The following is a 25,431-nucleotide window of genomic DNA, read 5'->3' as shown; positions in this document are numbered from 1 at the left end:
TGACGTCAATGCTAACTTTGTGCCATCGACGTATCTATTTTTTTATTATTACTATTATTGTTATTATTATTCTTTATTATATTATTTTTGTTTGAGTATAGATCTTTTCATCTTTCATGTCAAGCTTCAATGATTGACTGGCGTAATCGTCTTTACTACTCGTCTTCATTCTCTCAATCTTTTGTGACACTAACTGACTTTGAATTTCAATTTACAGTAGTTAGATTACTTGTTTGTTTCTTTTTTTTTTTTCAATTCTTCTGTCTTTTCGACCGCAAGTTTTTTTATTTGTAAAGAAAAAGACTCAATTTTTTTTTACAACAAAAATTTGAATTTTTTTTTCTTAATTACACGGAGAGAAAAAAATGGGAATTTTTCAAATTTTGCTTAGGGGAAATTACTTCGTTGGCGTTGTAAGTTTTACTATGTCAACATGGAAAAATTTTCTGTTAACAAAGTACAAATTCCCATTTTTGTAAAGAAGAAATATTTGTAAACTGATGGTATTTTTACGTAATTAATTAATTGAATTTACGATTATATACTGTCGGAAATACGATGTAATTGACTTTTACGTACACGTTTATATTAATCGAATTTATAAAAACATTTGTTCATTAGTAGGTGCTACAAAAAAATTTTTATTTAATTACACAAAATTTTTTCGAAAACTTTAAAACTCTATATTCGTATACCTTAAAACCTTCTCTCTAAATCTGAAACAGTGTATATACACTACTTTTCAGTGGTTTTCACTGTTTCAGATTTAGAGAGTTCACACATCTCTATTTTATCGCATCAAGGCCTAAAGAATAATGATGACCAAAATATTTGGTATTTTGTTGGTTTTAGTTTCTTGTGGACTTTTCCTATGCAACAGCACTTTTTTCTATGTTGACATCAAAAATTTTCCTATGTCAATAACACAGTTATTTTTACTACGTCAACGTCGAAATATTTTCTATTTTAACAGAGGAATTTTTCTATGTTTACATTGAAATTTTTTTGATGGTAATATAGAAGACATCCCTATAATATGTGGGAAAAATTTCTATAAAATATCGTTATATTTTCATTTTTTTCTAGTAAAATTTTCCATGTTGATAGAGCAAAACTTGCTATGTCAACAAAGGAATTTTCCCTAAGCAAAATTGGGAAAATTCCCATTTTTTTCTCTCCGTGTATAGAAGAAACTCATTTTATTGCAGAAATATTAATTAAAATTTTTTACACGTGAAAACTTCTGGTTGTTTGACAAAAATTTTCATTTCATTATTGAAATATGATTGGCTCAAAATAATTTGGAAAAAAGGGTCAAAACGGGTTTCTTAAAAAAAATAATTAATATGGAGTAAAATGAGGCAAAAAAAAATTATAGTAAGCAACTTTAAGTAGTCCGAATCACCCTGCAATGTCCATATTATCCCGTAGTAAAATTAAAAAAAAATTAGCGCACCCTCTCCCCTCTCTTTAAGAAAATTCTGGAGCCTAAATAAAATTAATTTATTAAATACTTTGAACTTTATCGTGTCCCGACAAGCGGACATCCAAACAAACCCACTCATACTTTGATTAAATTTTTCCCAAGAACATAAAAGTAAAAAAGTGAATATAAAGAATTTTTTTTATTAAAAATGACCCAGCAATTCCAAGTAATCCTGGGAGCTGATATATTTTATCGAATTTTTTCATCGAGGACAAAAAATTGATAATTTTCTATCTAAACTTCTATTTCTCTTTCTAAATCGCTCTATAATTTCTATTTAAAAATAATCGGCATCAACTAAAAGTTATAAAAATTTCCACCTAATGTCCAATAAAAAATTTTCAATCAATTTTGACAATGTAAATTTATCGAAGAAAAAACTATAATTTGACGCAGTGTAAAGTGGATATTGGCGAGAATTGGATAAAACTAAAGATATAAAAAAGTGGGTACTAAACAATATTACCTGCCATCAAGATAAAATTTGTCGAGAACAATCACACGAAATGTTCAATCTCGTCTGGGAGATGTTTCCCATCAGACTAGGTCATTTCGTCTTTTATTTTTTATTTTTTTTTTCAAAGACATTCTCTCGTTTTGATCGTCATTGCCATCGTCTACGCCGTTGCTGTATGCTCTCTCGTGTACTCTTTCGTCTCAGTGGTCAAATGTAATTTTGTGAAATAAAACGGTCATACGAGACATGAAACATACTGCAGACTACACTCTACATTCTACATTATACATAGTAGTATATATACTATATAATACTACTGCACCCTGAGTAGTAGACAGGAAATGTCGGTACGTTTTCAAGCGAGAAAAACATTTTGAACAAGGAAATTTCGCACGGAAATGTAACAAACCTGGCATCATATATATCTATATATTTATACAGTAGATTGCAATATCTAACACCATGTAGCGAAGCTGGCCAGATATTTCTACAGTAACTATAAACACTATACCCGTAGAGTCTCTACTCTAGTGAGTTAGAGATCACCCAACCGTAGAACGTTTATCCAAGATGGACGAAAAAGAGCCAAGTTACTTTGTCGGTTTTCTCTTTGTTTACGAAACCCTCTATTCGAATAAACTTCACTACTGCGTTGTTACGTCTCTACCTTTCTTTGTTACCGAACATCTATTTAGCCGCCTCACACCTGATCCTTTGTATCGTTTACAGAAGAAAACGAAAAAAAAAAACGTTAAATAAAATAAATTAACTAAACAAACAGCCAAAGGAAAATCCCCCACGTAATTTTTAAATTTAAAAAAAGTGTAGAATAGAAAAAAAAATAAATAAAAGCGATAGAACTCAACAAGTATCTAAAGTAGACTGTACAAAGTAAAAGCTGATGTAATCTCAAAATACCAAATCCTCTTTACTTTCAAAGCGAGTAACAAAAAAAAAACGTTTAAAGAGAGACGCAGTAATCAGTCATCACTAGATAAATCCATGTCTTTGGTCTGAAACGTCATCTTCATCTTCATCTTCGTTTTCATCTTGAGCTTCAGCTTCAGCTTTAACTTCAACTTCATCTTGGTCTTGGTCTTGGTCTTCATCTTCTTCTTGGTCTGGGTCTTTTACCCAGTGGCACTGGTGCGCTTCAACGAACTCCGCCTCTTTGTGCCCTTGATTTTACCCCTGCTATCTTCAGAAATTCTATGCCGTGGCTCTTTATTTATTTATTTATATTTTTTTTTATTTCTTAACATTATTAATATTCATCAAAGTGAAAGAGGTAAGGAGTAAGGCTGGCTCGAGGACGCGCGCTAAGCAGGACGAGTACCGTTAAAAAAAAAAAGCCCTCCAGTTCCTTCTTCGTCTTCGATACAAAGACAGGATAAGATACTTTATAAATATATAAATATTAATTTTACGGTTATAATACTTTTTAATGTTCTTAGCTGTTTTTTTTTTGTTTATCATGAATACGTAAATTCATTTTATTTAAATTTCTTTAGTTTTTAGTCTCAATATTCATATAAATCTATACTTTTGAAAAATGAAAAGATATTTTTTTTTTTTTTTTTACAACTCCAATGACTTAAAAACTGCAAAATGAATTTAACAAGATATAGCATCGCTCGGAAAAGATTTCAACCGACTTTTTTTAGCAAACCCATTCACATTTCATTCATTCATTTTTTTTTATTGAAAAAAAAAATCGAATTGTTTAAACGTCAACGCAAAAAAAAAAACTAAAATAAGGTGATTTAATTTCAAATGGAATTTGTAGCGAAACTATATATTTTAGAAAAAAATGTTTGAAACAAAAGTTGTAGAAAATTTAATTTGCAACAAAAAAGATCGTTAGGCTTATCAACGTATCTTTGATAGTTTCAAAGTTACAGATGAAATAAGTAACAGATTAATTAATTAACCAATCGGATGTTAAAATTTATCGTTTTTCTTCAACTTGCAATTACGTCGAAATAATCAGATGTACGTAAAAAAGTACTGGGACCTTTTTTGTAGAAAATTACATTCGCTACAAAATTGTTTATATACATTTTTATCATATCTGTGTTAGTTTAGCTCAAATTTTGATTTTTTAACAATAACTTTTAGATGTAAATTCAAAAATTTAAAACAATAAAAAAGAATCTATTTTTAAAAAATTGAATCGATGCACAGCAAAATGATGAGGGTATTGCTAGTTATAAATTACAAGTTCAATTTAATTTATCGATTTAATTACAAAGCTGTGAACGATTTCTACTCTCGACGGATTAAATTTAATTCTTATATGATATGAAATTGGACATGAGTCCGATAACTCGACCCGTGCAAGGTAACAGAGAGTGTCAAATTTATTCGAGTACATATTTATATACAGATAAGAATAGAAACAATATAAAGTAACAGCTGATGAAGCAAATGCGATTGTTGAGTTGGGAATTGGGGGATCAGTTACTGATATAGAAGTAAAATGAAGAGATTTTCAGGATAAGAGGAGGTTTAAATTTGAAATTGTCCAGAGAATTTAAATCTGGGGTTAAATAGTAAAGTTCGAAAGTGTAAAGTAAAGATATTAAAAGATTTAAGAAAATTAAATGAAGAGGCAAAGCATGTTGCGGTGATTAGACACTGAAATAACGTAAGAAAGAGTTAAATAAAAGTTAAAAAATGAGATAGAATATAGAGGGATAGGGGAATTGTTTCTGGTTTGGTAGCAACAATTGACTTAACAGCTCTCAAGAGAGCAAAAGCTGTAGCAGTATAAAGAGGAGCAAAGAACAAGTAGATTCTAAAGGTATCCTCGTGCCCTCAATCTTAACGAGCTGGATAAATCCCTGAATAGCATAAGATCCGGTTACAATAGTTTTGGCCCGCATGGAACAAAGACAAGCTAGAGAGTTAACAAAGATAGACGTAAACGAATATAAGGAATAGGAGATAGATGGAAGAGTGAAAGAACCAAAGTTAAGTTAAAAAGACTAGACTTGCTTCAAGATATTCTTTGTAGTGAAAAAGCACGAGGAGGCTTCTGGTCTTTGAAGTTGTTCTGTCTTACATTCTCCTTTCTCCTCTCGATCTCTTTTGCTCATTCTTTAACTCTTATCCGAGATGTGTCTACTTGTACTACTTGTTCCCTATACACTCAGCGCGGAGTACCCGGACGTCTATTCAACTGTAAAAATCCCGAGATTCTGCCCCGTGGTCATCTGAACTCGTGATCAATCAACCGGTAACATTTCAAGGAAGAGTCGTCTTAAGGAGAAATGAATTTCCTGTGCATTCCCAAATTGCCCCTTTTTTTTTTTTTTTTTTTTTTGTTCAAATTTTATTGCTTTTCTATTTACTGATTATCGAGTTTTATTTTTTACCAATAAAACTTTTACAACAATAAAAGAAGGTAAACAAATGAAAATATCTACGATAAACTTTTCCTTTGATGGAAACCGAATAATTCGCTCACTTTAAAGTCTTTTTATCAGAGCTGTCGCTCTCTCGGTGTCGCTTTATACTTTTCTATTTACTCTACTATTATAATGTCAATTTGTAGGTGCAGCATTGAATTGATTTTAGTTGACGCAAACTCTTTCGGCTCATGCATGTTATTTATTTACACGAACTATTATTACTCGTACATTTTTAATAAATTTTTAATAAAAAAAGAAAGGAATTTTTTTTCATTAAAATTGAATGCTGGGGGTCAAATTAAAGCTTTTGATCAATAGATTCTGATGATTTTTTTTTTTTAACCTACACTATTCAAATTACAGGATATCGCTGTAGTGCGAGACAAAAAAGACGGGAGTACTGAAAGGTTAATGATCACAATTACTAGAAAAACTAACGATAACTCAAAGTGGGCCCTCGATCTTTAAATTAAAGACTCAAAAAATCGAAAAAAATTCAGTACAGAAATAATCCGGACGGCGATAATTATAAAAATTAATGGAAGAAGGCCGAAAAAAGTAAATTTATAAACAAAAATTCATAAATGTAGAGGAGGAAGGGGGGAAAAACGGGGTCAAGGAAATACTAAGTTTTCGAGGACTCAAATATGCTACACTTTTTTTTTTTTCAATGATAAAGTAAATAGAAAAAATTTTCAGTTGCCTTTAAAAAAAAAAAATTTCATTTTTGCGGGAAAAAAGGGACCCCCCTAAAAAAAGGTTTAAAAAAAAAAGTTTCTAAATATTAAATAAATTTTTTTGTAAGTAATTTACATAAAGAAAAATTACATTTTACATAATTATTGGATACTAAAAATGAAAAAAAAATTTGTAATTGTTTTTATCATAAAACTAAAATCATTAACATTTTTCGACTGACTCAATTTTTGAAAAAGTTCAACAAAAAACAATTCAAAATAATCCTCAATTATATTTACAAAAGTGATTTCGGAATGTTTAAAAAAAATTTTCTTTTTTTATAAAATTTTGGGGGTACACCGTTCTGCCCCCCCCCCCCTCCCTTAACAAAGTTATAGATTTAAAGAAAACTTAAAAAAAATATTTTAATTTATAATTTTTTACTCTAAAAAGAATAAAAAATTCTTGATTTAAATAAAAAAACTATTTACCCAGACGAAAATGTGTATTATAATGGATAATGGAATATATATGTCGCGTGACAGGTCACACAAGTGTAAAGTGTGCTTTGAGATAAGCAAAGAATTTAAAATAAAAACTAAAAAATACCAAAGTTGACGAAATAAGTATAAAGTTTTATCTAATAGCTCCGATTATTTTGTGTTTTACATCGCCGGGTGAGTACTTTATCCTTCAGAGCAATTTTAAAAAAGTTTTTATTGGATGAATAAAAGTCAGTGGCGGCAAATTATCGCTAAAATAAAATGCAATGCCCGGCAGTCACGAAACTACACACATATTTTATACACTCGCATCTATTATGTCTCTATATATATTTATTATTTTTGTTGTTTTTTAAATTTATATACATACATGCACCCGTAAAATATATATGTATATGTACGCATATACTTTTTTATTTTATACGGTATTGTTTATTGCTTTTTTCTTTTTAATTTTTTGCGAAACATTTTTTAGCCAAGTGTATTCGGGTATAAAGTAGGAAAAAGAGCCGGATACTAGCCGAGTTTATCAGCGATACTTTCTGCTGAAGAGATACTTTTGTGTAATACGTCTCCGGTAACGTACAGCACCGTGAAAAAATATTTGCCAGACACGATCGTGAGTGCGCAACGCCCCAACTCGACAATGAGTACACTACAAATATATATAGATATATGTTTAAATGTATAAACACGTACATACGGTACATAAATGTATAAAGAGTTTAAAAAAAGATAACGAAAAACGAGCCAGAGAGATGTAGATTTATGCCTCTTTTCTAGTTATCTCACGTTGTATTTACTGACACGGCATCTGCGATCCTTCTCTATATATAATATGTATACCACTCATTCTATGTTATGTTACGGTTACACATATTTTCCAGTTTATATGTATATATATGGATATGTAAATATACACCAGAGAACTAGTACGTTCTCCCTGGACTCATTTGTCAATTATATACCGCAATACTATCATTGTTTTAATTGATGCATTGTAAAACCCACGTCAAGTGTCTCGTCGATCATATTAAATATCAAATATTATATGTACTAAATGTACACGGTAAAGAATTTTTTTTATTTGTATTGTAAATAATTCGAGTTTGAAATTTAGTGTCGCGTATTTAACAATTGATGGGAGTTGAATTAACGCAATGTCATCATTTTGTTTGACCATTTTCAATCGATTTACTTTTTATCACTAGATAAATTTTATTCAACACGAAATTTATATTTCATTAATGGTACTTTCGGATCGACACTTAATTTATGTTAATTTGTTAAAGTAACATATGAAAAGTGGTGACTTTACACTCGTCAAGGGTTAAAAATATTTTCTCTGTCCTCTTTACGCGAAAAGTACAACACTGGTTGTATATATATATTATATATATAGCGTTTCAATGATATCGGCTGGACGTTGTCATAGAAAAAGTATGTGGATTATTCAGAAGATAATTTAATTTTAATAATTTGTCCGAATAATAACAGCAGGATACAATTAGCATTCAATAAAGAAACTGACACTTAATTTTTATTTCATCAGCCGGTAATTCAAAATCACAAACTAACTTCTTAAGTGTACACTATACTCAACATAATTACTCATTAAAATAAAAAAAATTATTAAATTATTTTTGATTTAATTAATTAGTTAATAGTTGTTCTTCATATATTAATATAAAGTATCAAAATAATGTTTTTAATATTAGTAAGACTTTTAAATTTTTTTTCCAAGGGTAAAAATAAGAAATAAAATTTAAAGATTAACATTCAACTCGTGTAACAGTTGATATTTAAAATGTGATAAAATTTTCAAAGCATTTTTTAACACGCGATTCATGTTTACTGTTTAGAAAATTTTTTGACTATGTACTTCAATAAAATAGTTATTTCAACGAGGCTAAAAGAATTAAAAAATATAAATTTATGTTTTTGTTCCAGTTGTAAGTTAAAATTAAACGGCCTTGTCAAGTTCACTTGTACGCAAACAACGCACACCTGTCTACACCTGATTCGCGTGTATGGGCATATATGTGATAAAAAAACCAAGTAGGTTTATATCGTTTCACTTTCCTAATTTTTTTTTCTCTTCGTAATTAAACCGTGCGATGATTCAATTGGAATACATTGGGGAAATCAGAAGTACCTGGCTCTCATTTTTACATCAACTTTAATAACGTGTTATTGAAAGAATAAATTTCATTTTTTCTGTTAATTAAAAAAAAACTATATATTTTATTTTATCTCCCGGCAAAAATTTTAACAGACGTCTGATTATTTATCGCTGAATATAAAAGTTTTTGTTTTAAATTATTTGTCGGAAATTAAAAGTTAAAAGTTTTATTTTTTGTAAAAGAAAAAAGTTGTCCGGAGTATTATCAGCAATTTGTTCTCGATTGTCAGATAAATTGTAACTTTAATTGTTTCCATGAAAGCGAATGGTTGAGTTGATTGTTGACCGCAGCAGTCTCGACTTAATTCGATTAAGCGGTTCAACTTAGTGACAAAATAATTTAATTAGTAGGACGGTTGGATTGAGACACTGGGTAGTGTATTATGGTCACTCTCTGTTTTGTAAGACGACCAAGTAAATAATAAATTTAATAAATAAGTAAATTATCAACATCGAAAACTTTTGAATCAATAGAGAAATTAGAAGTTCAAACTTTCTCTACTCTGTGTAACGAAAAGTGTCAGTTTTCTTTTTTGTTTTTTTTTGTAAATTGAACTATTGATTGCTTATAATTAATGCCAATTGTGTTATCAATACATTTAATAAAATATAAGAAATTAAAACATATTAGGGGTATGCGAAAAGTTCGAACTTATGAATTATTCGTATCGAATCGACCTCCAAATCGAATAATTCGTAAGTTTTTAAATAATTAAAAAATTTTCTTTTGACCGACTTAAAATTGTAATAGTTTTTGGAATAATTCAAATTTTTATCAGAGGTAAATAAAACTTAGACATGAATCTACGAAAAAATAATTTTCCGTTACTTTAAAAACTGAGCTTCGCAGTAAACAAAAATTGAATATTTGAAAGCTAATCAAAATTTAATGTACCTGAAAATCGGAACGTTTTTCGTGAGACGAAAATAGAAAAATTTTTCATACGCGCTCGTATGTCAGCCGAAAATTTCAGGCCACTTTTAACTACCCCATAAGCAATCAAATTACATAAATTGTTCATTTTTGTTGCGCGAAAAACGTTCAGTTCTTCAGGTACATAAAATTTAATCGATTTAAATCGAGGAATTTGAATAGTTACAAATAATTCAAAAACTATCGGGTAATTCTAATATCAACGAATAATTTGAAAAATTTCGAATACCTCGAAAAGATTTGGATTATTCGAAAAATTTCGAGTTATGCGAAAAGATTCGAATTATTAGAAAAGTTATAAATAATTCGATTTGAAATTTGAAAATTCGAATAGATATATTCGATTCGATTCAAACGCGATTCGCACACATCTAAAAAATATTTATCCTCTCCTACACAGAAAAAAAAGGATTTCTTGGTGCAAGAAATTTTTATTTGTCCAAAAAAAATTTTTACTTGCCTCAAGAAATTTTTTGAATTATAAATTGAAAACTTAAAATTTCTTGAAACGAGAATAAATTTTTTTAGAGCAAGAAAAAATTTTTTGAACCGAGAAATTTTTTCTTGTCTCAAGAAGATTTTTGTTTTCAATTTATAATACAAAAAATTTCTTACGCCAAAAAATTATTTTTTTCTGTGTAGTAATTTAAATAAAAATGTTTTTTCTACGATTCAATTTTTAAATTCTCACTGTACCAAAAATTCTGAAATTCAAAATAGAAAAGTCAACGAATTTTTTGAGTATCAAAGTAAATTATTTAAAAATTGTATGGTAATTGTTCGTTACACTTCTGATTGTGAAAAAATTTGTTTTAGTATTTTCCTCAGAACTATGAACTACAGAAGTAATTTAAAAGCTCGTACAGATGAAAAATTTTTATGTAAAGCGCACATGATGAACTGAGAATTGATATGAATAAAAATAAAAATAAAAGTATTATCGATAGCCAACTGTTATATAGATATCCGTACAGACAAACGGACAGGCAAAATATGAAAAAAAAAAAAAGGAAACAAAGGCCATTTTTTACCTAGTTCTGTAACAACTCTTTTTAAAACTCGTGTGTAGTCGAACCGTATCGTTGTATTGAGTTTAGTTGCAAAATCAGAGGATCCTAAGTGAGAGTATCGGTAAAGAGAAAGCCAAAGAAGAAAAAGCAATCGAAATAACTCGTCTTATACTCCATGAAATCACGAAAATCCTTCGACTTTTGCCAAACTAAGGGGTTCTATACTCAAATATTTAAATTTACAGGAGATAACCGATTTGAAAAAGTTTTAACTTTAGAGTTTGCAAAAACTTGTTGTTTATTTTAAATGCTCGTTTATTTTTTAAAAAAACTTTCTCCTCATCCTCATTTTTATTTGCCCTTTTTGAGAGTTAAAAAAGTTCCATGTTAAATCTAAAACAGCAATCGCAATCAAATATCTTTCAACCCATTGGAGATTAAAATAAACTTTTTTTTTCCTTTGTAATAAAAAAGTTTTAATTAAACTCAGCTCCAATCACAATTAAATATTTTTTTAATTTTATTTTTAAAATATAAAACCTAAATATCATTGGAAAATTAATGGTGATAAAAAATAATCAAATAACCGTAATTTCGATCCATAAAAAAAGAAAAAATTTTGTCCTTCAATAAAAGAAAAAAAGTTAAAGACAGACGTATGATTAAATAAAAATAAATGAGTGAATTATGTAGACTCACCCTGTGAGGTGCTCTAAGAAGTCGATGCACCGCAGCTAACTGGTTGATGAGCGGCAAGGTCGCGCTGAAAGTGTGCACAGGCGGCCTCGGTGGCTCTGGATATGAACTCGCGTACGCGAAGGGATCAACATCATTAAGGTATTGCACCCTGCACGTAAGCGACATTCCGATTTATTCCCTAACTCCAATAGAGTCCAGTATCAGTAGAAACTACTTGTCCTACTTTCGAACTTTTTGAATTTACTCCAACGTCAGGCAACTTTGTTATCCAATAGAGCCAGCGACACTTTATAAATCTCTTTGTAACAAAAGTGTTTTGATAAAAAATTTACTCGACAAGTGTTCGAACGAGTCCGAGTAGTCAATAAGGAGAAAAGTAAAACGAAAATTTTCGAGCCAGTGGAGTTCGGTAACAACGTCTTCAACAAGAAGTAGTATCAGTAAAAGAAGATGAAGAATAAGAATAAGAATGAGAACGAGTACATGTATGTGTGCCCGTGGGTTATTTTCTTATTTTCGAAGCTGAACCGGTTCACCGTGGCACGTAGCGGACGATGGTTGCTCTTTTACTCTTACTCCTGTACTGTAGGTTCCCGATGCTAAAGTTGCTCCTGCTTTATTTTAATCCGCGGCGGGCCAGAAACTCTTCTCTTCGAGTAGAGTACTACCCGTTCCTCCGTACACCTCCTTACAGACTTGTCTCTTTTATATTCGACCGCTCGTAACTCCCTTGGATTTTATCGCGATTCTCCTGGTTGCCTTTGCCTTTACCTTTGCCTTTATTCCCTTTTTTACTCCAATAACTTCTTTTTTTTTATATACATATATATATAACTATACAGTACTTGAGAAAAGTAATATATCCAGCTGAACAATAACCACAAACAATAACAGTAACGATCTTACTATTCGCACGGTTCCATTGATTAAAAAGTCTTTTGATATTTTCCTGTTAAATAAATATATAAATAAATAATTGCCGTAGTTGCGGGTCCTCGATTGCGCAATTGTCAATTGGATCGTAAATAATCGTTAAATATATTGTTTAACAAGCTTTAATTTAAATAAAATGGATGTAGGGTTTCATTGAGATCGCGAGCCTTGACCGCGGATTTAAGTGACGTAGAAATAAATTCCGTCACATTTATTATTTATTGTTATTTTATATTTATTTATAAATATATATCGCTGTTATTTTGTAAATTAATGGTTACATTGTCAACGTGATTATTAGACTTGAACTTTGTTTCGTAATAATTAATACGGGGGTAATTAAGTAGCAATTAAAATAAAATGATATGATGGAATTTAAAAAAAAAATAAAATAAAGTTGAATTGTAAATGGAACTGTAAGTATAAGTGAATTTAAATACCGGGACCGGGGGCATTAGTTTGAAGTTGGGGGCTACTGTACCGGCTCCAGACAATCGGAGACCGGTAAAATCTTGTAGTGTGTATGGTATTAAGTGGAGACCAAGAAAGACCGAGAGAAAGAATCATGGAGCTGAGAATAAACGGAGAGGGGAAACGAGTCTGCGCTCTTGCGAGATAAAAATCCTTGTTCCTTGTTATATTATTCCAAATGCTTGTTATGGAGTAGATTTTAGTTTTTAATATTTTTATCAAATTTTCTAACAGAGTCAAGGTGATTTTTAAAAAATATTTTCCATTACGAGTGTTAAGAACTTTTTTTTATGACTCTAAAGTTAGAAGACAATTAAAAATTTTCAATCTTTTTTTAAACAAATTGTTTACAAGAAAAACAAAAAATATGCACATGTAGAAAATTTAAAAAACTACAAGTGCAATTTTTTCAAATATTTTTGTTTTTTATAATTTATCGTTTTTAAAACAAATCAAAAAATTATTAGACGTCGGCTAATTTCAGTATCATTTTTTTTTTAATAATTAAATTTTGGAGCGGAGGGAACTTTTAAATTTTTGAAATTCAAATAAAATATTGGAGTTTGTAAATAAAATATATAGATATTTATGATCCAGCTGACATTAGTAAACAATTGTCGGTACATGCGTACAGTAATCGCGGTACTGGAGTCTGCGCCGAGGAGTTTTTCCAAGATGCGGGATCGAAGGTCACGTGTCTCTGAATTCAATTGACCAAACTGGCTCCCAGCGTATTAACGGGCGCGATAACTTGATTTTTTATTTTTCATTAACTCACTATTATTATTTTATTTATATTGACACTAATAAAAAAGTTTATTCAGCGAATTACTGCCGTCGTCGTTGAGGACGACGACGGAGGCTGGGCACCGATTCTGGGGGGTAAAAATATGGTTTTTTTTAAACCGACACAATGGAGATACAAGAAACAATATAACTATTAAATAAACGGCCATACAACGTGCCTAACCACGCGAGCGGCCGCCGCGACACTGAGTCTTGCGGACACCTGTCGACTGCCGCGACCGCAACGCCACCTCGCGTTGACTCCCCTCTCAGCCCGCGCGCACCCCACCCACACCCTTTCACTATTTCAAGAAAAATCCCACGCGGGCTCATTCTTATTACATTATTATGACAATCATTTTATTTTTATTCACTTTCTGTAAAAAAATTTTTTTTTGTACGAAAAAAAAAAATTTAATTTTAAATTTTTTGATGTGTGCATTTTTTCGATAATGGGCAACAAGAGAGCTTTCATAGACAGCAAATAATCACGTTTCGGTACTAGGGTGTTGAGTGTGCAGTTGAATAAAAAAAAAAAAAAAACAAAGTAAGAGGAAAGTTGGGGAAAACCGAGTCACAGAGGGTTAGTGGAACCACTCACTCACGTGGCAGGAAATTCTTTTGTCGAAAACACTTCGAGTCAGTCCACAGGGGAAAGTTTATCTCTTCCGTCCTTTTTATGCATATATCTATGTATTTATATGTACATGTTTATATATATATATAAATATAAGTACTGAATAAAGTTGACGTAGAAACGTACAAGCGAAAAACTTTCAGTGACGGAAATTCGCATCCCTCTTGTGTCATGCGAAAGATACGAAAACTCCATGATATAAAATAAGTTTTTCAGTGCTGAGTGGCGGGTTTCAAGCGTACTAGAGTAATGTCTGTCATGCCTTAAGACCAACAATTTATAAAATTTTCTGTGACATAATTAAAAATAATTTTCTTGTAAAAAAATTCTCACAACGTTTTTAAATATTTTCGAATTCTAACAGACATCAATTTTCACTATTGATTTTCATTTTTCATTTTTGTACTCAGAGTATTTAATTCATTGAAAAATTTTTTTTTAATTTAGAAGACTCAATTCATTTGAAAAATTGCCTGCAATAAATTTTTCAGTGAGTGTGCGGACTCTAAAATTGAAAAACGTTTCATAAAGATTTCAAATTAAAACACTATATTTTTTAATTATTTTCAACTTTCTCGTAACTCAAAATTTGAAATTTAATAAGCGGACGCAAAATCTCAATTTCTAAATTGGTTACAAAAGTGAGAAAAAAAAATCTGAAAAACGGTTGACATTGTGGGCCAACCGCAAAACTTCTCACTGTTTTCGAGCTCGTTATTATTGATAAAATTTGAGCTCTGCGAGGTCAAAAAACGATTGGATCGAAAAAACATACATTTTGGTAGAAAAAAGTAATTTTTGTCCGATGATATCTTTGGAAAAAAACGACCGATTACTGAGACTTAGATTTGATAAAACTCAGAAACAAATCAGTCGAGCGATTTACGAGTTGCTTGTAAACTTATGCTACAAAAACTTTACAAAAATTTTTCTTTAACTTTTATTTTTTGTATAACCTGTAAACCACTCAACCGCACTGAGAGAAAAATCCAGTAAATCTAACTATAAAATGACAGTTAAATAGCGCTTCAACTATTTTTTCGGAGTTACTTCAACACCAATAGATAGTTATTATAAATATCTCTAAGTAGTTATGTTAAATATTTTTTAGTTCAATTAACTATATAAATAGTTAATGTAACTGATTTTTAAACTTGTATTCAATTAGGGATTTTTAATTTGTTAAACTGAACTTAGGTAGTTAATTCATCTATAACTTTTTCATTAAAGCAAACAAAAATATTAAGTATCATTACAATGTTTTTTAGTTAATTCAATTAATATTTTTTAGTTAAATCTATTAAATAAATAATTTTTTTTCGTACAAATATACCATTCACATGGTTTTAATTATTAAGTAGAGACTCCATAGAGTTTTAATTAGAATAAATTTTTTTTTGAAAGTTCGAGTTTAATTTTAAAGATAAATTATTTATTGAACCATCAATAATTAATATTAATATCTTGATGTAATATAGGATAAACTATAATACAATCCAAAAATGTAATTGTCACTTTGTCAAATGACAGAGTTGTACTGATGCCGAAATTGTTTTAACTTTAGAATTTAACAGTTCTGAGATATATATCTTGCCAGGGACACTACACAGCGGCTGGGCGCGATCTCGTGGCGAGCATCGAACTACTCCCGCTACTGCTGTCTGGTACCGGTGACTTTCCTCTCCGCCATACATATTTTCTCCCAATAAATTTTTCTCTTGGTTTAAGCAATTTTATTTCGATATTAACTCGTGTTTTGAACATTTTAATTTTTTTATGATTATTTGCCTTAAACGCAAAATTTAAACATAAATTACACATATACACGCTTGACGGAGGAAAAATTTCTAATTCACACCGCTTAAATAATTTAATACAATACTTAGTGTAATTTTCACACCACAATTTTTACACAGACATTTACACTACACCGAGTCCAATAATATTTTACAGTGTAGAGAAACTAAAATTTGAAAGACGTATTTAGGTTTTGATACGTACAAATAAAGAACCTTATTAGCTAAAGGAAAAACTTTTGTCAGCTATTAATATTGATCCTAAATGTTTTTTAAAATTATCTGATATTTTTGTGAATTATAACTACATCGAAAAAAGTTAACTCGAATCAAAAAAAATTTTCTCGATTCAAGAACACTTTTTTCTTTGATTCGGAACATCAAAATTTTCTTGCACCAAGTAAATAATTATCTTACAATTTTTATCTTGAATCAAAATTTTGTTTCTCAAATCAACATATTTTTATGCTTAAATCGAAAATTTTTGTACGACAGTTCAGTTTAAGTATTCCAATTTATCTTAAATAATTGATATAAATATGTATTTCTATTTTTAAAATATTTTTAACACCTGAAGTTTTCTGAAAAAATTAAGAAAACTAATTTTTTGGAAAAAAAAATTCTTTGAAAAATAATTTTTTTAGAAAAAAATAATTTTGCAAAAAAAAATATGTTTGAGAAAAAGTTTTTGATAAAAACTTTTTGGCGATTTAAAAACATTTATTTACTCAATCATTAAGTTTTAAAAAAAAATTAAAAATCCATTTCCTGCCTACATTTAACTCAATTACAGTAACTTCAAAATTTTTAGTTCCATTAACTAGATTTATATTTATAACAACTATTTTATATTAACTTTAAATCAGCAGTTATAATAATAACAATTTTTATTTACATACACTAAAAAATTAAGTTATAGTTAATTTTAAAATTCATATACTATCGACTAAATTTTTTTAGTTAAAACAACAATTTTCGGAGACTGAAAAATTTTAGTTGCTTTAATTAATTTTTTTTTAGTTTGAGCAACTACTGAATAGTTAGCCATACTAACGCATTAGTACCAATAACTGATTTTTAATAGTTAAAGTCTTTTTAGTTAAAATGACTATCGACTTTTCTCTCAGTGCGGTCGACTCCAAAATCTAATCAGTTCTAAGTCTTAGTGGGGGCTTTCGATTGCCGGTAAGAACGTTCAAATCGGTTGATTCGTTCCAAAGATATCATCGGACAAAAATTAGTTTACACATACACGCGGCCGGACGTTTATCCGGAAATAGAATAGCTTCCTCCCGTGTAAAAAAATTTTTATTCATAATGAAATTTAGATCTAAATTACATCACGAAACTCAGATCGTGACACAAATATGACTTTCATCATGAATTTGTATCAACAATTTTAATCACGACAAAATTATGACTCAGTCAAATTTTCATCCAATTGATCCGAAGTTCATTCGCTAAATTAATTTTATAATCGAAACTGATTTACGTTAATCGAGTACTTGATAGAAGAAATTTATTGGTAATTTCTCAGTCGATAAATTTGACAAAAGGTTTAATTCAGTAAAAATTCAGTCAAGTTTCTATCGAAGTCATCCCAAGTCCAATTCAAAGACGTAATAAATTAATTTTATAATTGGTACTGATTTACTAGACGAAAAGTTGGAGTAAATTCATGATGAAAGTCATATTTGTGTCACGATCTAAGTTTCGTCAGAAATTCAGATCTAAATTCATTAGGAACAAAAATTTTTTTTACACTGGCTGGGACCTCGAAACGTCGACATCTGATGAAAACTCGATTTTCGAAAATCAAACCGAAACCAATAACTTCCCTGTTTTTGAAAATATTCAATTTTCATAACGGGAAGTTAAAAAAACCCGTAGCATAATGATGAGAAATTTTATTAAATCCAAAATAAATAAATGAAAAATTTATGAATATATTATAGGGCAAAAATTTAAACAAACGAGCTTTAGAATGACCTGAATAACTTGTCTCTTTCATACCAATGTTATTATTATGATAAAATATAATTAACATTTTAAATATGTACACGTTTATTACAAATAAATTATACGTACGCCTGAAATAAATTATTTGCATACTAAAAATAATTAAAACCTACATGAGATCTATTTAAAATTTATTAATACGCTTCCGATTGTTAAACAACTAATTTAAATGTCGTCGTTAAATTATTTTAATGGTCAAAATAAATCGGATACGTTTCCTAAAAATAAATTACAATTCTAAATTAAATTAGCTTAAAAAAATATATACTTTTTTTTATTATAAAAGCTGCAGTAAAATAAATGTATAAATTGATGTGAATGAATTATTTAAGTTCACGTAATCATATTCAGAATTAATTATTTCAATTAAAATAATTAATAAAATTTATAATTTATGCGAATTTAAATAAACCTGTCAATTAGTCAGCGGCTTTAAGGTCATCACTCTCGACATAAATTTATTAATCCAAAGTCGGAAATATAAATGACTATTTTTAAAAAGCAATTTAATTTATATATTACCTTCTTTATAATTAATTCAATGAGTCATAATTTTCATGAGACTAAGATTAGAAAATTAAAAAATGTCTAAGACTTTAATGAGTATCCATTTTCAAATTAACTATTTATGAGCGGGAGGGACAAAACGGAGTAAGGGAGAACAAAATGGAGTACCCCAAAAATTTTACATGGAGAAAAATGTTGGCTTGAAACCTACCAATTTTTATTATACTGTCGACCAAACTTGAATCATGAAGTGGAGCATCCAAAAAGTTATTATTGCTCTTATAAAAAATTATTATGCCACATCACAATTATTATAATGAATGTAAGTAAGTGTTATTAAATCTTAAGTAAATATTGTGATACAGCAGAATAGTTTTTCGTATGAGCATAATAAGTTTTTGGATGCTTCACTTCCTGTTTCAATTTCGGTCGACAGCATAATAAAAATTGGTAGGTTTCATTTTGTTTCATGATTTAAACTATTAAAAATTTATTTCTTCTTTACATCCAATAATTAATTGAAATTGAGTTTTTCTTCATGCAAATTGCTTATAAGAAAATTTAATTAAATCAAATTTATTTAATTTCCAGAAAATTTTTTTTCCCACCTTTTTTAGGGGGTGTCCCATTTTGCCGCAAAAAATGAAAAATTTTTTTTAACGGCGGCTGAAAATTTTTCCAATTCACTTTGAATATTATTAAAAACTACAAAAAATATTTAACGTATTATTGTTTCCGAAAACTTACTATTTTCTTGTCCCCCGTTTTACCCCTCTCTCCGTTATAAAAAAAATTCTTAGTAAAGTAAAAGACCCGAGTGATCGAGTACTAGGTTTGGAATTGCATGAAAAGTATGGATTTATGTAAGAATCCATAGGAATTAATATAGAAGTGTATAGATTTATATAAGAATCCATGTAGGAAATCCTGGGTATCTGGATTCCCATATGGGAAATACACATAGGAAACCATGGGGACCTGGATTCCCATATAGGAACTTGGATAAATCGATTTTTTTGTGGGAAATTCATACAGGAATCTGGGTTTCTATGAAAGTAATTTTTATAGAATCCGGGGTATCTGGACTTCTATGTCTATCGTCTATTGACACGAGTATACGAATCTATACTGGATTTCTATAGGAATGCATATGGGAATCCATTCGAAAATACCAAATGGGAACTCATAGAAATCTGGATTCCCATATAGATTTATTTAATAGGGTATTTTGTAAAATTTAATAAATATAGATATACAAATACATGAGTAATCGGGTACTGAGTCTCCAACCTTATCAATTAAAAAAAATTACGATCGCGGGAAATAAAAATTTTTTTCAAAGATTTATGTTTTAAAAATAAATGAATTGATGCAAACACCCTCGGTGACTGGTGTATAACTGGTACCATACGTAACCCTCTGTACCTATTGTTTGTATACACTAAGCCGAATACATCCGCAGTATTAACTCGAACGAAAAAAAAATGGAACAGAAGCCACGTCTGGCAGCTCATGAATCGCTTTTGTTTGGAAAACTCTTCTATTAAAAAAAAAGTCAAACAACTGGCAGAAATTAAAGCCACTCGCACTTTCCTTTTTACTTTTTTACTCCCAATAAACAATAATGACAATAACAATAACAACAACATACATTAAACCCTCGCAATCTTTTCAGTCTCTTCAAAACCTTACACTCTTTTTAGGTATCTTTTGTTTTTAACCCAAACCAAACTAGCTTGTCTTTAACACGTATAAAGTGCACTTTTATTTACCTCTCGACACGGAAACGATAAAAAATTAAGCGACAAAAATTATTCGTCATTTTATCATGAATTTATGTCGCATTTCTTTTTTTTCAACAACAAAAAGGGTCTACTTTAAACTATTTAACTCAAAAAGAAGTTTGAAAGCCGTCGCATTTGAATGTAAAGTCAAAAGTTTATAGAAATGTAATAAAAAAGGACAAAAAAGATGATAAAAAGTAAAGAATAATAAAGTTTGGGTAAACAATATTTATATTAAGTAAAGTAAACTTTTAAAAACATGAGTATTTTACTCACCGGGATATAACCGTCTGGCTGTGGTCTCTCTTTATCTCTGTAACAGATAAAAAAAATGTGGGTTTGGTCACTTGGGTCAACATGTGACATGACGACTATGATGCTGGACATAAAACAATGTAATAATATAACTTTGCCCCAGAGCTAACAACTAAAGTTTACAAGCCTCGTTCTAGTATCATCATCACTCGTCTCACTTTATCCTTTGGTGAGTTACAACGCGAGCAATTTAGTTACGGTTTAACATATATGTATATATACATATGTACATACCTTACTCGTCGTTGAATTACCGGAGTTTTCGGCGTGCTGTCGTGGATTATAACTTCGGCCACATCTATCTCTTCACATTCCGAGCTCTCGTCCGAAGTTTCTGCAATTCAAAATATGCATATTACCTTCATATACACTTACAACCCCCAATTCAACACCCACATTTACACACAACTATATATATATATATATATATATATAGAAAGATATCAGCTATGAATATTAAGTCTTCTTTATTCATGTTGGAATAATTATTAAGTCTATTGTTAAAACTAATTTACTTTCCCGCTAACAATCGGCTAAATCTCTGATTGTTTTAGTAGTAAATTGTATGCCAAGAGATGAAATAAAATGACTTTGGATGAGGGTGAAGTTTAATGGCAATACGCGAAGTGAAATTGTGTTTTATATCATGCCAGACAGTATTTTTTACAATTACCTGCATTTCAAGTGAGAATTTAAATTTTTGAAGCCGGTTTAAAAGAGAAAATTTAAAGTAATGGCAGATGTATAAATTAACTGTCAATTTTTTTGGTCATAATTACGTATAATTATATGAGTGTGAATGTAGCTGACAATTAGCAATTTTTTGAATTTTAGAATAAATAAATAAAATTTTAAAATCCGTATTTAAATAAATGAAAAATCAATACACGCATTCTTTTAAGTTTCATTTTTTAAATCTATTTATTTAAAATTTATATGATCCTGAAGTTAGAAGACAACTAAAAATATTGGATTTTTTAAAATAAATCATTGACAAAAAAAAATTTAATATGCACATGTAGGAATTAAAAAAACCTACAAGTGCAAGTACATAAATATTTTTTTTTATAACTTATCGTTTTGAAAAAAATTCAAAAATTGTTAGGCGTCAGCTAACTTCAGAAGACAGTAAAGTTAGCGGACGTCTGTCAATTTTCAAAACTTTGAAATAATAAAATAAAATGATTATAAAATCAAAATTAAAAAATGCACGTTTAGACAATTCAAAAATCAGTACATGCATTTTTTTAATTTTATTATTTCAATTATTTAATTTTTTTATATGTAATTTAAAAATTGTTCTATGTCTGCTACATTAACTTCACTCATTAACTTCAGTATCACAAATATGAGTGTGAAAGTACAGGGTGGCCACAAAGAAATGATTTCAAAATTCCCTGATATTTCCCGGTTTTCCAGTAAAGATTTTCACATTTTTTCCTGATTTATAAATTTTATTCGTATCATTTAGATATTCAAAGTTTTCATTATATTTTCATTTTTAATAATTAAATCATGCGAGAAACCAGAAAAAATGGCAATAAAATAAATTAATACTGCCTACTTTGGATTATTCGATGTTAAAAATGTATGTTGAAATATATAATACAAAATTTCATGATTTAAATAGATTTAAAAATACACTGGTTACAATTTAATTCACGGATTCTTTCCGAAATTCCCTGACATTTCCCGGTTTTCCCGATTCGTGGTCAGCCTGATGTAGCTAACAATTGTCAATTTAAAAAATTTTGAAATAAGTGAATTAAATGTTAATCGACTAAATTAAAAAGTGCGCATTTGTAAAATTGAAAAATCGGTATGTGCATTTTTTTACTTTTATGTTTTCAATTGTTTAGTTCCTTTATTTGTAATGTAAGATTTATCTCATATCTGCTACATTCACACTCATATATTTATTCTAATGATTACGATAAACAAAATACGATTGCAATAAGACTAAAATAAAGTATGAAAACAATTTAGCGGACAAAAACTAGACAGCTTTTGACTGAAACTATAAATTTTAATGGAGGTTATATAAATAATTTTAATGCTAGTAATCAGTTGCAAGTTTTTTTAATATTTATAAAGAATTACCTCAGCTTTGTGTGAAAAATTAATGCCCAAAGTGAAGGCCCAGGATGCCAGTAAAACAATAATAGAACTAATTGCGCAATTATTTTTAAAGTTGTCCCTAAACACAGCGAGAGTTGGGATCAAGCTTCCAAATGCTTCCTAGATTCCCCCACTACCAGAATATTTAAACCCGCGCATGCGCAAAATATTTAAACTAGCGCGTGCGCAGAATATTTAAAAAAATACTATAATGGCGGGAAAAAATCACAGTATCATTAGAACTTTTTCATTGCTCATCTCCAATGAAAATGTCATAGGCTTTGACATATTTAAATTTTCAACCAATCAACGAGCGTTTAAATATTTCTATACTTTTTATTATCAACTTAATCCAGATAAAATTTATTATGTCTGAATATTAATGCCAAAAAATAACTACGTAATTTTGTTCATCAAATTTTGATTATCAAATAATAAAATTTATGATCCTGAAGTTAGCAGACATTAAAAAATTTTTGAATTTTTGTTTTTCGACAATTCAATTGCAAAAAAATAAAATAAAAATATGCACATGTAGAAAATTTAAAAAACTACTGGTGCAATTTTTTCAAATATTTTTTTTTTCATGTTTTATCGTCTAAAAAAAAATCCAAATATTATTAGACGTCTGCTAACTTCAGTATCATTAAAATTTTACTAAATTATTCATTTAACATTCAAGTTTTATTTACAATCCGCCATTTTGATTTATCGTATCCATAAACAATAATTTATAGTCATTAAGGCCGTGCTCAGACAGAACCCCCCCCCCCCCTCCACTTTTTAAAAAGTTTCAATGGCTTTTAATTGTCATAACCGTAGTCAAATTTAGTTAATTATTTAAAAAAAAATTAAAACTTTAATTGAAAAACTAAATAAAAAAAAAATTACTTACAGTTGATATCAATTGGGAGCTAAACAAAATTTGTAAAATAAATTTCAGTAAAATTGTCATGTCAATTTTATAATTAGAATTTAAAAATTTTGTAGGCTAAAATTTATTCAACAAATTTCATTTAACTCCTGATTGATAACAACTGCAAGAAATTTTTTTAATATTCTATATCTCGGCAAAATTGCTACTACGTTCTCCCTTTTTTAATTAAGGTTTTAATTCTTTTTAATTAATTGATAAAATTCAAATACGGTTATGACAGCTAAGTCATTACATATTTTTGAAAAGTGGGGGGCACTGTCTGAGAATTCCCTTAAAAAAATCATTCGACAAATGATCGATTATAAATTTAAAAACAGCGAGATGTTCTCCGCTCCGAAGCTCCAATAAAATAATAATCGAATAATAGATCGTAAAAAAAAAATATAAATTATAAAATTATGAAATCAATGAATGCATATAAATTAAACGGTAACCGATCCTTGAACAATTTTCCGTTGTACCTTTCGCAGCGCATAATCTACTTAATCCAAGTGTAATTCCTGTCATTTAATCGATTACTGCGGCAAACTCGCGGGTATTATAGCTGGTGGTTGGCATATCACAGGAGTAAATTCATCTCTACATATACCTCAGTATCTCGAGCGCTACTGCCGGCACTACCGTCAAAACTACTACTACTACTACTATCATGCACAAGCTAGCTTATATTCTCTCAACAACATTGACAACAAACTCACCTCCACCAACTCTAGCTTCCTGTTTGTATACGCGTGATATCACAGAAGTGTTGTAAGCAGCTGGTTCACCCAGAATGTCATCGATATTGGTAACTCCGCCGATGAACAAAGGCAATGTCGATGGTCGCTTACGCGACGATGATTTGCGATGCACGTGAGTATGATGCATGTTTATGGGCTGGATGTTGTCATAACTTGATGTCCGGTAGCATTCGACGGTTGATGGATTCTCTACCTGAAATAATTATCACCAACGTCAAGATCAATATCAGCATCAACATCAACATCAACTATTACTTATATTTTACGATTCTGTCAAAGAAAATAAAATAAATATTACCCCTTCTGGACTTATCCGATCGCCGAGAGGCAACTCCTCTGACATTGACGTCGTAAATTCAATACCCATCGGCGACTCGGTGTGTCCTTCATGCCCTTGGTGTCCGGTATGTCCCTTTGAAGGTTTGCAACCCCCAGTACTGGCAATCGATCTGCCACCGAGTATTTCAAGTTTCTCATACGAACCAGACAAATCCTCGGAATTGCTCGACTCGTTCTCAATATTTATTCTCTGTATACCCTCGGGAATATTTGAGTTACTGTCCATCCACCAAGCAGCCTCTCCCGACTCAATGTGTCTTATCTTATTGACACTCAGCGGCAGAGTTTCGCTCCCCGAGTCCTGGCCATTGCTCACGTTCACTGTCAGAGGTGAGCCCGATCTCGGGGAACCATCGCCAACAGGGTGAACTTCAATGCCTTCGGGTACTTCACTCGGATCTTCGCTCAGCCACCAGGCGCGTTCCCCGGACTGCTGATGCTTGAGACGATTTTTACGTTCAGTCGCTCCGCTGCTGGACTTTGTTTTGCTCCCTTTTCTCGAGGACGAACTCGATGACTCTTTTTTTGCGGGCGCCTCCTCTTGATTTATCCACCAGCTGTCCTCGGAGTCCTTCCACGCTTTATATTTACCTAAAACAAAATAACAGTTCTCATAACAACTGAAACTCCAGAGTATCTTGATACTTAGACATTCAACAAAACTTAATTTAATTAAATCTAATAAAA

The 25,431-nt window shown here is 30.0% G+C and overlaps 1 protein-coding gene across 6 annotated transcripts in view; it reads right to left on the bottom strand.

The window, feature by feature from the left end:
- LOC130664063 (FH1/FH2 domain-containing protein 3) overlaps positions 1 to 25,431 on the bottom strand; it is a 179,971-nt gene that overhangs the window by 133,679 nt on the left and 20,861 nt on the right. For 4 of the 6 annotated variants that reach the window (XR_008989292.1, XR_008989293.1, XM_057463758.1 and 1 more), the window contains exons 5-8: positions 24,704 to 25,335; positions 24,364 to 24,598; positions 20,845 to 20,944; positions 20,572 to 20,608 (exon numbers count right to left, since the gene is read on the bottom strand). Coding sequence is in view for 3 of the 6 variants with exons in the window: in XM_057463758.1 (XP_057319741.1) it covers positions 20,572 to 20,608; positions 20,845 to 20,944; positions 24,364 to 24,598; positions 24,704 to 25,335 (1,004 nt within the window). In the remaining 3 variants the exon portion in view is untranslated. Of the gene's footprint in view, positions 1 to 11,362; positions 12,312 to 13,398; positions 13,763 to 20,571; positions 20,609 to 20,844; positions 20,945 to 24,363; positions 24,599 to 24,703; positions 25,336 to 25,431 lie in introns of those variants that run through there. The other 2 variants (XR_008989295.1, XM_057463777.1) reach the window with 1 other exon arrangement.

The sequence above is a fragment of the Microplitis mediator genome, chromosome 1 (genome assembly GCF_029852145.1).
Source record: "Microplitis mediator isolate UGA2020A chromosome 1, iyMicMedi2.1, whole genome shotgun sequence".
NCBI classification, from domain to species: domain Eukaryota; kingdom Metazoa; phylum Arthropoda; class Insecta; order Hymenoptera; family Braconidae; genus Microplitis; species Microplitis mediator.
The sequence above is the reverse complement of the archived record's forward strand: the minus strand, read 5'-3'. Positions and strand labels throughout refer to the sequence as shown.